The following is a 16,618-nucleotide window of genomic DNA, read 5'->3' on the forward strand; positions in this document are numbered from 1 at the left end:
CAGCCAAATCAAATAGAAAGCTTACTTTTCTATACTTAGCAAACGATGTCATCCAGAACAGTAAAAGGAAAGGACCTGAATTCACGAGAGAATTTGAATCTGTCCTTGTGGATGCTTTTTCTCACGTTGCCAGGTATGTTTTCTACTTGGGGGCTTTTAAATTTCGCACCTTTTTGTTCTATTTTTGTAATATCCTTTGTAAATTGGCAACTTTGTACTTTACAGAGTGTTTTGAAGGGCAAATTATGGTTTTATGTTTTTCTGGGCCCTTAACTATCATCTCAGACATATAAACATTTTGAAACACTGAAGAGATTCATTCTGGTACCAGAAACACATCTTTTCCCCTGAATTCACCTCCTGGATTTCTTTCTTGAGTATGTTTTTCATGGCTAAGTTGTCTCATTTGTTTATGATCAAAACCCAGAGGTGGCAGGATGAAAGAGCCTTTTAGTAATGTCTCTTCAATAGCAGAAATTGGCTCCTGAGACTTCTTTATTTCCTTCTCGATTTCTAGTTTGCTAAAAATAGTAGTCATTACTGTCATTACAAAACTAGTCATTCTAAGTGTGGAAAAGGAGATGCTTGAGCCGATTGTAGTGAGTCTGCTTCTGGAATTGCAGTGAGCGCGGGACTGTGGAGCACTCACTCAGGCAGCTGGGAGGAAGCTCACACCAGTTAAAACTTTACATCACTTGTGCTTATTTTCACATCTTATTGTGGGTATGAGTTAGGTTCCCAGGAGGAAAATTGTGGGTTTTGTTTATTTGGTAGACTGTTGTGTTTGTAAGGGTGCACAAAAAATATACAGATCTTTGCAAAAAGAAACCAAGAAGAGTGAAAATAAGACTAGTGGGTGAAACAAAAAATGTTCTGGGATCTAAGAAGGTTCGAGTAAAGGTCTGAAATGGGAATTTCAGTCTGTATTTCTTGAAGGATTTGAAATGTTCAGAGGAATAAAATTAGGAGTCCAGAAATTTAAAAACCACATCTAGCTTTCTAAAGCTGGAAAGGATTTTTGCTTCTACCTGTGGTGCTGGCTTCTGATGAATGTGGGCATGGAAGTAGCAGAACATCTTAGTAACTTGAAGAAAATTACCGAGTCTCCGAACAGCTGGTAGGCTTACCTTAGACCGCTGGAGCAGCTGTCTGGAATTGGAGACAGGGATTTGTTTTGATAAGGTTTAGTTAGGTGCCTTAGATCCTGCTCTGTCTCATACATCATGTGAGTGGCCTTGGGTATGTCAGTTAAGTTTCTGAGCTCAAGTTTCTTACCTAGTTAAAAGGCATGGAAACCTCTTATCTCTTAGTTATTGTGACTCCTAGTAGAGTGAGAAGTTCTGTGAAACCTGGTCCACCTTTTACCCAACTGTTTTCATGCACTACACTCCCAGTAGGGAAGGACTGTTTCTTTTCCTAGCTCCCGGGCTGCACACTTTGTAGTACCTAGCACACAGCCTCCAGTTCAGGGAATGCATTTACATAGCTTTTCACAGGGCTTTCCAAGACCTAGCAGCACTGGGGTCTGGCCTGGTGCTGAGCAGGGATTTAGTAAATATTTGTTGATTGAATTAGGATAATAGTGACTAATTGGTACAAGATCTGGTTTAAGGAATTACCCTACAGGGGTAGTAAATTAACATTTTTATTTTAAAATAATAATAATTTTTACTGTTTTTTTATTTTTTTTTTTTTTTATTTTTTGGATTTCTCTGTGATGTTTTGGTACCTGTCCTAGAACTCACTCTGTAGACCAGGCTGGCCTCAAACTCACAGAGATCTGCCTGGCTCTGCCTCCTGAGTGCTGGGATTAAAGGGGTGCACCACTACCGCCTGGCATTATTTTTACTGTCTTAAATAAGGAAAGGACAAGTAGAAAGTACTAGAAGGTGGGTACCAAGGTTCAGAGGGCTTGTCTAGTATGTGGACTCATCTAAAACTATATAGAAGCTAGGTATGGCAACACGTTCCTGTAATTCCAGCACTCAGAAGCCAGGCTGGGCTATGTAGTGAGATCTTGTCACAAAGAAATGGAATCAGAAGGCGCTGGAAAAACATCCTGGTATATTCTACCTGGCTTTTCCTAGCTCCTGTCTGCACTCCAGTCTGTTTAAGGTCCAGTTTGAACCATGTTTCTAGGCCTATCTCCTTTACTCCATCATTAGAACAGAAAGTACAATAGTTACTTTAGTACTAATGGACATTATCAACCAAAAGTAATTTAGTATGTGCTCATGGTGTGCTTTTGCTGTGGCCAGACGGTGAACAAAAGTGGCTGACCCATTAATCCTCAAATTGATTAGCAATCTTTTTTATGATGCTTCTATCCCTAAGCAAAAAAATATTTGAATTCAGAGAAAACACGGTGTTCATAGGGTAGATTTGATTTAAGTAGCAGTTTAATTAGCCAGACTATGAACATGCATGGTTACAAGTACCGTTTTCTTTAAGTTTGAAGGTAGTTACACATTCATCATTCAACATATATGAGTATTCTATATATGTCACATGCTGATCCAGAGCCTGGGGAGTATCAGGGAAGAAGGCAGACAAGGACAGTGAAGAGAACAAGACATCTTGAAATGATATGGACACGGTTAAGTAGAATAGTGTTCTGGGATCTCTTCTAGGCATTGTGGGTAAGGAAGTGACATTTGAGAACCTAAGGTAGAACTAATCATGGTATCTTAAGAGGAACAGGATGTAAGCCAGTGGATATGGTGAGCAAAGTGAGATGTAGGCCCAGATGAGATCAGAGAGAGGTAGAAAGGAACCAGTTAAATACTCCCTGAGAGTCTTTTCTGATAGGATGTCAGTCAAGATTTTAAGCCAGGGAATGAAACAATTCCCATAGACATTGTAAATTATCCTTCTTTTAAAAATCTTGTACTTATACACATATGTGTATAACAGCTAAAAAGAGGCTGTGAATTTGAAAGGGGGTTGGAATGGGTATATGGGAGGGTTTGGAGAGAGGGAAGGGAAAAGACGTAATTATCATTTCAAAAAATAAAAAAATAAAAATAAAAAGGGGAAATATCTAAAGCCCTGGTAAAATTAAAGAGAAAAAGAAACCTAAGCATATATCTAGGATTTTTTTCCTGTCAATCCATTTGTTAATTGTGTTGCCATTGGTTCATGAAAAGTTTAACCATTTGTAACATAATGAGTAAGCACTTAAGGCAAAAGTTGTACCTAAAAAAATAAAGTTCAGTGTACTAGGAGATTTCTCTCTTTTTATTCAGCTACTCAAATGTTGATAAGGCATATGTATACATCTCATTACAATGTAGAGAAAATTCTTTTAAATTTTTAAAGGCTTGTATTGTTTTGAATAGATGAGTCGGGGTAAAAGCCAGCCTAAGCTGAATTGGCAAGCTCTGGGTGCAGTTGACCCCATCTCAATATGTAAAGTGGGGAACAATTGAGGGAAGCGCCTAATGTCAACCTCAAGCCTCTACATGCGTGTACACACAGATGTGAACACACATACGCACTCAGATTGCTCACACATGCATGCATGCACACTGTGTGTGCATGTGTGTATGTAAAAGGCTTGTGTGGAGAATGGGTTACGAAGGGCAAGAAAGCTTGAGTTTGGAAGGTATTGCTGTGGTGTTGGCTAAGGTGAGATCAGTTAAGGCATTTGCAATGAGAAGGCTATCTCCATTTATTGAATGCTTATTCTGTAGATAGAGTCTTCTCTCCTGTAAAATTTGTACAATGTGTTGGAATTGGGTGGGAGCTGGTGGTAAGGGAAGAGAAAAATGTTTAGTGTAAGTGAATGGTTGATGGTACTGTTTACTGAAGAAGATTTGATGGAGGAAATGATTTTTGTTTTATTTTGGCCATGTTAAGTTTGAAATGACTAGTTAGGTGTTCCAAGGGGGTAATTATGGATAGACACATGGGTAAAGTAGTTTAAAATTCATAGTTTTAAATTTTTTCTTATTTTATATATATGGGCATTTTGTCTGCATGCATGTCTGTGTGCCACATGTGTGCCTAGTACCCACACAGATCACACAGGGCATCAGCTCTCTGAAACTGGAGTTATAGGCAGTTGTGAGCTGCCATGTGGGTGCTGAGAATCAAATCTGGGTCCTCTGAAAGAGTAGCAAGTGCTGTTAACTGCTGAACTACTTCTTCAGCCCCCCCCCTTGCACCTCCAATTTCTTAATTTTTTTTAAATTACATTTGTGTGTGTATGTGTATATATACTCATGTGTCTGTGCGTGTGCTATAGCAAATGTGGAGGGCAGAGGACAACTTTCAGAAGTCAGTTCACTCCTTCCACTCAATCCCAGGGATTGGACTCGAGTTGTCAGGCTTGGTGGCACATACCTTTACCCACTGAGCCATCTTTTCTGATCCGAGACTTAATTTCTTGAGAGATAAATCAGTAGTTATTGCCAAATACATGAGACTTCTTTGTTGTTTGTGGGTCTCTGTACTTCTCCCAGGTGGGTAACTTCCTAGGAGGGCTCATGGCTCTGATTTACTACACCCAGGGATACAGACGATCAGCAAAGGGGGAAGGTGCATGGGTAATTGTGACAGCAGGTTTGGAATCCATTCTGATGGGAAGAGACTCAGCTGAGATATTGGAAGGCACCTCTTCCATTATTCCTGGAAGTACGCAGTCATTCATGTAGAACCATTTCGTTTACACAGTTGAGACACAAACCACCGAGATCATTAGGAAGTGGGGCATCGCCCTGAAGCCCCAGTCCCCAGGAGTACTCCTGTCTTAGCTTTCTGTCACTGTGGGAAAATGCCAGAGATAAGCATAAGGGATTAAGGATCCCTCTGGGCTCATGGTTCCAGAAGTTTCAGTTCCTGCTGCCAGCTCCACTTCTTTTGGAATGGAGGGAGGAGGAACATCCCAGCAGGGAGTGAGTGTATGCTGGAGCCCTCAGGATGGCTAGGAAAGAGGGGAAGGAATTGGAGGGGCCCCTCTGAAGCATATCTCCTAATGGTCCAGTCAGCTGTGAACTCATTGATGATATAAGCACCTTCCTGGCCCTCCTTTATCCACAGCATCTGCATGGCCGGAGTCAGAGTCTTCAGTATTGGATACTTCTTGTGGGACCACTTTATACACAAATGATCAGCAGCCACCAGTTGACAGCAGGTCTTTCTAGGACACAGCATTTATATTAATTTTCATTCTCTCTCTCTCTCTCTCTCTCTCTCTCTCTCTCTCTCTCTCTCTCTCTCTCTCTCTCTCTCTTTCTGGGGGAGGAGCAGGTTTTGAGACAGGGTTTTTCTTCGTAGTTCTGGCTGTCCTGGAACTCACTTTGTAGACCAGAATGGTCTTAAACTCAGAGATCCTCCTGCCTCTGCCTCCCAAGTGCTTAATTCTTTTTCTTCAGGTTTATTTTCAGTTTGTGTGTTTATGGGGGTGCATGTGCACATGAGTCCAGGTGCATATAGAGGCCAGAAGCAACAGATTCTCCCCGGAGCTAGAGTTGGAGCTGGTTATGACTATGCTCTTAACTGCTGATCCACCTCTCCAGCCCCATCAATTCTTTCTGAACAATTATGAAGGGGTTTTCTGTTCGAGCTTTGCATGAGGTATTGTGGGAAAAGCTGACATCTTAGAAGAAAGGATTCTACTTCTACTGGGTCTACTACAGACTTGTTATATATGGGTAAGACTGATGTACAAATTAAAAACGAATATAAAATACACATATGAAAAGTGTGTGTGTGTGTGTGTGTGTGTGTGTGCGTGCGCGTGCGCGCGTGTGTTTTCAAAGAAATACCATAGAAACACAGGAAGGAAAGTCCCTAAGGCTAGCTTGGCAAGGGCTTAGGATCCAGCTGACACTTGAAGAAACAGTGCTGTGTGTGTGCTACATACTGTGACTTGGTCAGTTTTGGACATCTGTATTAGAAAGGTGAGCATAGGTTGAATTCATAATTAGAATTAAATATATATTAAACATTCAACATACATACTCAGTGTGTAAGTAATTATTTCTTTTTTTCCATAGTTCAGTAGCACATATTTTTAAAATATTTTCACTTAGCTATTTCTCATATGCACGTCATTTATTTGTTTTGTTTGGAGACAGGTCTTCATGTAGCCCAGGCTAGCCTCAGAGTATTTGTGTAGCCAGAGATGACTTTGAACTGATCCTCCTGCCTTCTCCCCTTGAGTTCTGGGGTTATAGGCACTCATCACCATACCCAGTTTATGCAGGGGTGGGACTGAACTCAGGTCTTTGTCCATGGTAGGCAAGCAGTGCCAAATGAGCTACGTTTCCAGCCTCAAGAATTCTCAATTTAGAATGAAATCTGTGTAACTTGCAAAGGTAGTGCCCCTTTTTTTGTCAAACTGCTTTTTTGCTCTAGCTCGATCTGATTCTGGGTGCTAAAGTGACTTCTGTTTCTCTGGAATGACTTATTTCAAAACCGGTTAGTTCAGTTAATTTTTGACTTGAATGACTTTGCAGAAAAGTTGGAAATCACATGCGTTATATAGAATTCAAAAAAGGTTTTAAAATTTCAAAAAAGACTGATTCAGCCAATATGGTCCTTGGGCGGGGGGAGACACATACAAACCCCTCTGTCCAGAAATTGCATTTATACAGAACAAGTAAACAACTATTTTGTACAGCATGTGAGAGCTAATTACATGGGACACAATGAAGGTGGGGCAAGCAGTGGAAGTCACTGGGGGACTAGGGAAGTGCTGCTGAAGAGGGGGGCGGGACTGAGAGCCACCTCAGGAGAGCTGACTGCAGGGTCCAGGCCTGAGGACCAGAGTAGGTAGGCGAGGTTGAAAAGCCTGGAGGGCTTTGTGAGGACTCTGTCTGCTCTGAGGAGAGTGGAAAGAAACAAGAAGTGCCTTCCCCCAGCAGCTAGAATTACATTATTAAACCCTGAGTAGGCTGGAGGAGGACAAGGCTGGAGGCAGGAAGAGCAGTAATGAGGCTATCGGAGAAGGCCTGCTGGACGGAAATGGCTGCTGCTTGGGCCAGGTTGTTGGCAGAGGAAGGAAGGGGTGAGAGTAACTCTTTTCTGCATATATTTTGAAAATAGATGTCTTGGCATAAACACCAGAGAGCTTGCTTATAGTTGAGCTCTTTAAGATGTAGCAGAAGCATTTCCCTGTTTTCCTAGTGCTTACCTCTGAGTTGAAAAAAATTATAAAACATTAATTTGTATGTTTCCTAACTTAGTACTTTGATCTCAGTTTAGTTGACTTGCTACTAGTAGTTTGTAAGTAGGCCATCTGACCAGACCAGGCTGAGCATTAGCATAGCATCGCAGAAGTGCTGTCAGTGCTGAGGGTGGGTAGAGCTCCCATCTCAGTTGAATTTGGTGTTCTTGAGGTACTTAGTGAAGACAGTTGACTTTGTACCTAAGATGTGGAGGTCTTTTCCCCTCCCTGTTTTGGCATAGTTTCATATATCCGAGTCTGGCCTCAAACTCACTGTGTAGCTGGGGATGGATGGATGACCTTGAACTTCTGATCCTCTTGCCTTCCGCTCCCCAGTGCTGGGATCACAGACATTGCCAACCATGCCAACCAGCTTTTGCAGTGTTGGGAATTGAACCCACGGCTGGACAAGCATGTCAACTGAGCTACATCTCTAACTCAGGGTCTCCCTTTTTTAACAGTTACATTTTAATTAACTAATTAATTTGGAGAGAGGCATGACCCACTCATGGGAGACAAGAAAACTTGCCTGAATTGTTTCTCTTCTTTTAGTATGTGGTCCTGGGTATGGAAATCAGGCTGTCAGGCTTGGAGGCAAGCATACTTACTTGCTGAGCCATCTTGTGAGCCCTACGGTGACCCTTCTTACAGTGCTCAATGTTAAGATGTGGCTTTTGTGCATTCTCACTGAACAGAGTGCACAGGAACCCAGCGGGCAGGCAGGGCCTGGGTCTTTTCAGAAAGTCTCCTGCTTGTCTGCTGCCATCTCAGACGTTGAGTAGGTAAGAGGTTAACGCTGTGTCAACATACCAGCAAAAATTACCTAACTTTTTCTTTCAGTTGTAAATTAAAAAGGACTACATTATTTCCAGTGTGTTCCAAGATTACTCACTAGATATGAGTGTGGACACAGAACTCAGCCTCAGCCCAGTGTTAAAGTCATTATGATGTAGTTAAGGTTGAGATACTTTTAGCACATATGTGTATGTGTGTAGAGATGTTGCTGTGTTAATGTAAATTTAAACATTTGTGCTTTTAAAATCTTAAAAGTTTGGCTAATTTTAATTTCCAGTCTGTGTCTAAGATTTAATTTGAATTGATGTTTTCTGAAAAGGCAAGTTGCCACAATTGATATGGTCAATTTTATTTTCTGTCTGTTAAAGCCAGTCAAATAGACTTTTTTCCTATTCTCTGTACCTTTCTAAGGGAAAAAAAAAAAAGATTCCTTGGGTTATGGGATGCCTCTTCCCCATCACCATGGGAGGAATGCAGTTTCTGTCAAGATTTGGGAGTCCAAGTAGCACAGGGTGTACCACATTCTTGTTTTAAGTATGTAAATCATTTTGGCCGTTGTTGATTTTTTAAGTAGATCTGTCCTAATTAAAAACAAAAACTTAAGCTTATATATATATATCTTTTCATCTTTTCTGGGCAGAGAGGCAGATGAAGGCTGTAAAAAACCTTTAGAAAGATTGCTGAACATCTGGCAAGAACGAAGTGTGTATGGCGGCGAGTTCATACAGCAGCTGAAGCTGTCTATGGAGGACTCCAAGAGCCCTCCCCCCAAAGGTAGACCCATCACCACATGTTTACAGCTCTTGGTCTTTGCTACTCCCAACCCCACATGGAAAGCTGCAGTGGGGGCTGCTGGGGCTGCTGGGATCCACCAGCCGCTTTCTGACTCCAGAGCGAGATGATCCTGAGCGATGGTGAGAATTCATGCAGTGCTAGCCCTGGGCAGGCCTGGCCCTGTGTCCTGCTGCCATGCTTTCACTCCTCACTCGTGTGTGTTCTTTTGGCCCGCCTTGCTCCTTCAGGAACTGCCCTCACACAGGGAAAGAACAACCACCTTCTTTAGAATTGTGGTTGACTAAGGAATACCTCGTCCTGGCCCTGACATTGTCTACAGCAGGGCCTCATATAAGTCCCTTGCCCTTTTAGAACTTGGCTTTATTGATAATAAATCTGGTTTTGTATACTTTTATGATTAATAGTTTATTGTCTATGTTGGTTTTGATCTTTACTGAGCCCAGGATATCCTTGGGAAGTATGTATGTAAATTTTGAAGTTCTTAAGAGTTTATAAGCCGGGCGGTGGTGGCGCACGCCTTTAATCCCAACACTTGGGGAGGCAGAGGCAGGCGGATCTCTGTGAGTTCGAGGCTAGCCTGGTCTCCAAAGCGAGTTCCAGGAAAGGCGCAAAGCTACACAGAGAAACCCTGTCTTGAAAAACCAAAAAAAAAAAAAAAAAAAAAAAGAGTTTATGTTACTTCTTTCTCTAAGGAATAAATTCAGATGTTTGGGTTTTCGGTCTTTGGTTAGTTGTGGGTTACTTCTAGTTGGCATGACAAGCTCCTAAGCAGGAGTCACTCTGATCTGACTCCATTTAAGCTTACTGCTGAGGGTCAAGTCCAAGTACTCACCACATTGAGGAGGTTTTCTGATGTGGACTGATCCACTTGCAGATTCTTCTTCCATGCCCTCACAGTGCTCCTGGTTCTTTGGGCAGACTGAGTTTCTGAGTGCCCTTTTCTCTGTACCTGCTGCACTTTACAACACATCTTTCCACCCTTTCCCTGTGACAGTGCATTCTCCAGGAATGCCACCCTGGCTCCCATGCCACCATGGCTTCCTTGCTGTGGGCTATGTAGCCATCCCTCCTTGTTCTCTGGTGCTGTGCACACAGCTCTGCCAATGGCATGTACTTTACAGTAAACTGAAAGAGGCTTGCTAAGAAAGTGCTTTCAGGCTTTGGGCCATTGTGAAAGGATTTACTTAGAACTGTTAAAAAGTGCTTCTGAAAAGCAAGGTGTTTGCTGCCTTGGGTTCCAGTAGTAACAGCATTGTGGCCTTTGGAAGTTTCACTCTAAAGTAGTTTGGGGAAAATATCCAGTGGTTTTTGCCTGTACCCTGCCTTACAGTTCATTCGGTAGATAGTGCCTGGGACAAGCAGGAAAGCTCTTGCCTTAAAGGAAGCTGGAAGCCGATGTTGAAGTGGCCATTCAGGCCTGGCTGCACACACGTGTTGGGCTGTGCTAGGTGCTTTGGAAAGGAGTGCCGAGGAGTGAGAAACAATTGTACACCACAGGGAGCAGTCACAGATGTGGCAGTGTTGGGAATTGTTTTACAGGCTAGCAGTGACAGGTGCTGGTTCATTGTCTGTACATTGGTTCCCCTTCTCCTTCATCCTTTAAAGACAGACACTCAGTAGGTTCCCTGGGTGTGTTGGTCATGGCAGCTCACTCTTGTGTTCCCAGGACCTGGATGATCAAAGTCATTTACTACCATCCTTTCAAAACCAAAACACTCTTGACCTCCCTAGAGGCTCATTTCCAAATTTGAATAGTTTGTTCATGTTGCAGTATTGTCATGGGTAATTCATTATCTTCAGGCAACTTATAGAGTTTGCCTTTACAATAAAAGATTTCTTTTGGAACTTTTTTTTAAAAGGTTTTTATTGGTTTATTTTTATTTATTGAATTTTTAATTATGTATATGTGAACTGGAGTTAGAGCTGTGAGCTGCCATGTGGGTAAAGAGAACAGAACTTGGGTCCTCTGCAAGAACAGCCAATGCTCTTAACTACTGAGCCACCTCTTCAGTGCCACCACATTATAATTTTTCTTTTGATCTTATATTCATATTCTGGTGGCCACTCCTTTCCCATGACACTTTTATGCTGTGATGGCTGAGTGTGTGGAGGTCATACCACACACCATATGTTAAGTAGTTACTGTGCATTGAGTACTATTGGGTATTTCATATGTAAACCATATGCTAGTGTATTTTCCACTTAACAGTGTATCAATCATTGCTTTGCAAGATGTAAACAGAGGCAGAGCTTTTCTGTCCTGACCACCCGGTCCCAGATAAATGCATAAAATCTTATATTAATTACAGAATGCTTGGCCGATAGTTCAGGCTTTATTGTTAACTAGCTCTTACATTTAAATTAACCCATTTCTATTAATCTATGTATTGCCACATGACTCGTGGCTTTATCTGTCCTCTAGCATCTTGCTTCTTGGGCAGCTTGCTGGCATCTCCCCCAACTTCACCCTTCATCCCAGTCCTCAGTTTGATTGTCCCACCTAACTTTTCTTTTCTTTTTTTTTTCTTTTCTTTTTTTTTTTTTTAGACTTATTTATTTATTGTGTATTATGTATACAGTGCTCTGCCTGCGTGCCAGATCTCATTACAGATGGTTGTGAGCCACCATGTGGTTGCTGGGAATTGAACTGAGGACCTCTGGAAGAGCAGGCAGTGCTCTTAACCGCTGAGCCATCTCTCCAGCCCTGTCCCACCTAACTTTATCCTGCCATGCTATAGGCCAACCAGCTTTATTATTAACCAATGAGAGTAATACATATTCATAGTGTACAGAAGGATTATCTTACAGCGGCAAGACTATAAAATGATCATGTAAATTGAAACTATGCAAAAAGAACTTTAATAATACGTGTAGAAAATCACAATTCTGTGCTTTTTTTTTTTTTTAACACTGACTACAAATGTATATATAGTGAAAAGAAAAAGACAGTAGAACTAACAGTTGCTTTCGATAGACACAGTGACACATTCCTACAGTCCCAGGACTTAGGAGACAGAGGCAGGAGGATTGCTAGACCAGCCTGAAGGCCAGCTTGAGCTGCATAACAAGATCCTGTCTCAGTAAACCATTGTCTAGGATGAAGCTGAACAACAGAGGGCCTGCCTCCAAGACCAAGACACTGAGTTCCGTTCCTAGAGCTAGAGAAACACAGAAAGTAGAAATATTGAAATAAAGTAACTTTCATTGTAACCAATGTGTCAAGAGTAGTTTGAACAGTCTTGCCTTCCGTGTTTTAAAACGGGGAGACATTTTTTTTTTTTTTTAATTTTAATGTTTTTTGAAGGGTGGGGATTAGACAGAGGCCTTCATGTGTGTCGGGTAAGTGTCCTGCCAGTGAGTTGATATCCTCTGCCCTTTTTACTTTATTTTGAGACAGGGTCTTGCTGTGTAGTCCTGGCCCTGAACTCTGAATCGATGTCTCAGCCTCTATGTGGCTGAGATTGCAGGCGTTTGTCACTAGATACACTCTGAAAGATGCTTTAGTGTGACGTGTTTCTGTGGGGTTACTTCTTCCACCGTCATCCACTTTCCTCACTTTTGCTGCTAACTTGGCATCACTAGGCCCCTCTGCAGTGTTAGCCTCACAGCATCACTAGGTCCCTCTGCAGTGTTAGCCTCACAGCATCACTAGGTCCCTCTGCAGTGTTAGCCTCACAGCATCACTAGGTCCCTCTGCAGTGTTAGCCTTATAGCATCACTAAGCTTCTCTGCAGTGTTAGCCTCACAGCATCACTAAGCTTCTCTGCAGTGTTAGCCTCACAGCAACACTAGGCCCCTCTGTGGGGTAGAAATAAGCACTTGAGTAAGTGCTTACTTCTCAGCTCCTCTTAGTGCCATTCAGATTCAGTTCCACCATAGCTTTTGTTGCAGCTTCTTTGTTGTGCTTTCATTTTTGTTCTCTACTTATTATTTTTATGGAATGTGATACAGTATCACTGAGAAATGGGATGACACAATTATCTACTCTCCCGTCCTTGTGGGCTGAGGAACCAGTGCACAGTGACTGTCACTGACAGACATTGTAGAAAGGAAATGATTGGTTATTGATTGTGATTTGGGTGCTGAACCATTAGAGAAATGACTTCATCCCAGGACTTAGAGACCTGAAGTGCACTGCTGGGGACTGGTGTCATTTCACTAAACTGTGAGAGCCGTTCTCCATAGTAGCATTGTGTGAAACAGGGACAGCCTCTGTCATTACTGTGGCTGGTTATTTTCTCCCTTCCTTCCCACAAACAAAACTGTAAGAAAACAAAACAAAACAAAACAGTTGATGCTATTGACTGGCCTTCCTGTCTAACATAGCCAATTCATGTATAAGATAGAAAACAGGAGCTGCATCCTTGGTTCCAGAAGAGACTTAAGTGAACATGTGCACACCTTCCTTGTGAGTTACCCTGTACGTGCAGCAAGTCTGAGGCGGGTGCCTGGTACTCTCTTTTTGACAGATAAAGGTGCTTATGCTTAGTTGTTCGCATACAGTGGGAAGAGTATGGACTTGAGTGTTGTGCCAGGGAGTTGTTTAACCTCCCTAGGTCTTTCTCTGCTTGTAATGGAATGTTCTGTCAGAGTTGTTGGAAAGATGAAGGTAAAGAAACCATGGCAATGCTCTGCACAGACTTGGTGTCCAATATTTCTTTTCTACGCAGATTTATCATTTAGACTTGTTTCCCCCAGTTGTTTGTGCTTATTTTGTGTTGCCCGATGTGATGCAATAGGAATGATTTTAGAATTAACACATCTATCATAATCATGTAAAAGCACAGGGGACAGATAATAAAGAATGTACCTTGCCAGCCTCAAAAGTAGTTAATTCTAGAATGAGAACTTAAGTAATTTCTTCCAGTAATATCAATCACGTTTCTCAGTAATGGTTGTTTTTTTATTGTACAGTAAAATTAGATTTATTCTGGTTTTAAAGAAAAATTTCAAAGAGTATTTGTACTTGAAATCTTTGACAGTTTTGTCCCTCCTATTTTTTCCCAAAATGATCCTTGGAAAGAATAAAGCTGTTTAATATGCAGTGTGTTCTCTGTGCCCCTCATACATGTTGGTTTACTTCATTGTATTGCCTCATTCTTCGTACCATTTTACTGTTTACTTCTTTTGAAGGAAGGAAGGAAGGAAGGTTCTAACTGTGGTAGCTTGGGACATACCAGTTTTAGATGCTTTCCAGTAGCATTTTCTTGGATTCAAAGAGTCAATCTTAGATGACAGACTGGGAACTTTTTGTCTCTTCAATAACATAAGGAGTTACACCCATTTAAAATAACTAGCAAGAAAATTAGCATGAAGCCATCTCTGAAACTGCACATCCCACCCTCGATTTACCTGTGGTCATTGTACAGAACACTGGATGTTTGGGCAGCTCACATGTGTCACATTTTCCTAGCAACAGAAGAGAAGAAGTCTCTGAAACGAACTTTTCAGCAGATACAAGAGGAAGAAGATGATGACTACCCCGGAAGTTACTCTCCCCAAGATCCTTCCGCAGGCCCCCTCTTGGTATGTGACTCCAGCACAAAGTGACTCCAGGTGACCTCTAAGTGAAAGATCATGACCACGAGGTGGCGCTTGTTCCTAGTAGTGTGATTTGTCAAAGGGCTGCAGATACAATAGCCCATCCAGAGCTTCTCAGACATCAGACTTCACCCTGACTTTCACACCACGACTTCACAATGGGTTTATGTTTGGAATTGGTTTTGTCTCCTAAAAATGAAAAATATTCTTTAAAAGCAGATTTATGGGTACGATAAGATATTCTGAAGTTGTGCCTGTTGCTAATAGCATTCTTGTTTAACCAGACAACTTATTACTATCTAAGGACAGTTTTGTAACTGCCAATAGTGAATTTACTGCATGATAGCCTCTGTTATAAGAATTACAACAGGGAGTTAGCATTTAAGGATGCATTTGCCTTAGATAACCTCTCATGAAACAAGTTTGGTTTGGTTCATCTGTTTACCATCAAAGAAAATGAGCCACACAAAAGAGATTAAATAGCATTTAAGTAATTTGCCAAGTATCTTAATTTGAATTCAGATCTGTCACAATTCAGAGTCCATGCTTTTTTGTTTGTTTTGTTTTTAATGTTTTGAGATAAGAGTTTTACTATGTAATGCCTGCTGGCCTTAAACTTGATATCTTCCTGTTATAGCACATTATATCTGTTATACTAGCCCTGAGGAATCTGAGGCAGGAGGATCACAGGTTTAAGGTCAGCCTGGCTATATAATGAGACCCTATTTAAAAAAAAACAAACAATACTCCTGCCTCAGCTTCCCCAGTACTGGGATGACAAGTGCATGCCATCATATTTGGCTGTCCATGTCCTGTTCGTTGGATGAGACTGCCTCTTGTCATCCTCGCTGTATTCTACGTGGATATGGTCAGGACATGGTAACTAGGAAGTGTGTGTGTATGTTGTGTAGTGTTAAAACGATGGATTAGACAGGCTAAGTAATAGCAATGTTATGCCCTATTTTTGCATCTAAGACCTTTAAAGGGGAGGAGTTTGAATTGTCAACTTTCAGAGTGATCTGACTGTCGCCACAGCCGGCTGTTCTTGGGTCACTGTGCTCTGCCATTTAGCAGCACTCTGTGCTTTCTCAGGGTTTGGTGAAGCCCCTTTGATAGACACAGCATATGCTTTTCTTGTTTTAACTCCTAATGAGTTAATTCATTTGACATTTTAATATTAGTGGTGATCTTTACTTTGTAAAGCAAACTCTAGAAAGAATTTAATCAGGCAACACCCACCTGTTCAACATCTGGTATTTATGTCTTTTTTCTATATTATACACTGTTTCATACTGTAACAGTGCTTCACTTGAAATTAAGCAGTATGAACTAGAGTCCATATTCTTAAGGTGCCAAAAATATGCCCTTTAATTAAAAAAAAAAAATAGAGTTCTATAGAGGTTTATTTATGTATGTAGACTTAGAACAATTAATTTTATGTCCTTTAGAATCCATATCATTTCCATCCACAAAGTCCTGCTCCTAACAACAGTTGTTTGTGTGACTTTTGACCTGTTTTTAATACTAAGAATGGCTATTTTTATAATTTGCCTCTAGCTAATTTTCTTTAACCCCATTATGTCTTAATGGATTCTATATTTGTTTTGCCTTTTACAGACTGAGGAGTTAATCAAAGCGTTGCAGGATCTGGAAAATGCTGCATCGGGGGATGCTACTGTTCGGCAGAAGATTGCTTCCCTGCCCCAGGAAGTACAGGATGTGTCACTGCTGGAAAAAATAACAGGTAAGAAGGTTGTTAGGTGAAAGACAGGGACGAAGGGGCCATTTGTAGTCACGCTCTATCCTAGGTGGAGAGAGACTTTCTGTGTGCTCTGCCGTCTTGGCATGTGAAGCCATTCAGCATGCTGAACAAGAAGGTTCTTGGAGGGGCTGGACAGGGAGCTCCACAGGAAGAGTTTTTCCTGCTCCTGCAGGGGACCTGGGTTCCATTTCAGACACCTACACTGGACAGCTAACAAGACCTTCAGCTCCAGCTCAGGGAATCTGATGTACTCTTTTGGCCTCCATGGACACTTACACACATATGACATACTTACATGCACTCATACATGTAAGTAAAAATAATACAAATAAATCTTGGGGCTGGAGAGATGGCTCAGTGTTTAAGAGCTCTTACTGCCCTTTCATAGGACCTGGGTATGGTTCCCAGCACCCACATGGTAGCACAACCACCCGTAACTCCAGTTCAGGGGCATCTGATGCTGTCTTCTGACCTCTTTGGGCATCAGACACACAAGTGATGTACTTACATGCATGCAGGCAAGCACTTACATGTAAGCATTTACAAATAAAAAA

General features: G+C 41.6%; 1 protein-coding gene across 3 annotated transcripts in view; it reads left to right on the forward strand.

Moving 5' to 3' along the window:
- Rprd1b (regulation of nuclear pre-mRNA domain containing 1B) overlaps positions 1-16,618 on the forward strand; it is a 48,168-nt gene that overhangs the window by 7,221 nt on the left and 24,329 nt on the right. For 2 of the 3 annotated variants that reach the window (XM_028889250.2, XM_028889248.2), the window contains exons 2-5: positions 4-133; positions 8,607-8,740; positions 14,175-14,287; positions 15,920-16,046. In XM_028889250.2, coding sequence (XP_028745083.1) covers positions 4-133; positions 8,607-8,740; positions 14,175-14,287; positions 15,920-16,046 — 504 coding nt within the window. The remainder of the gene's footprint in view (positions 1-3; positions 134-8,606; positions 8,741-14,174; positions 14,288-15,919; positions 16,047-16,618) is intronic. The other variant, XM_028889249.2, reaches the window with a different exon arrangement.

This window comes from Peromyscus leucopus, chromosome 4 (genome assembly GCF_004664715.2).
Source record: "Peromyscus leucopus breed LL Stock chromosome 4, UCI_PerLeu_2.1, whole genome shotgun sequence".
Lineage (NCBI taxonomy): Eukaryota > Metazoa > Chordata > Mammalia > Rodentia > Cricetidae > Peromyscus > Peromyscus leucopus.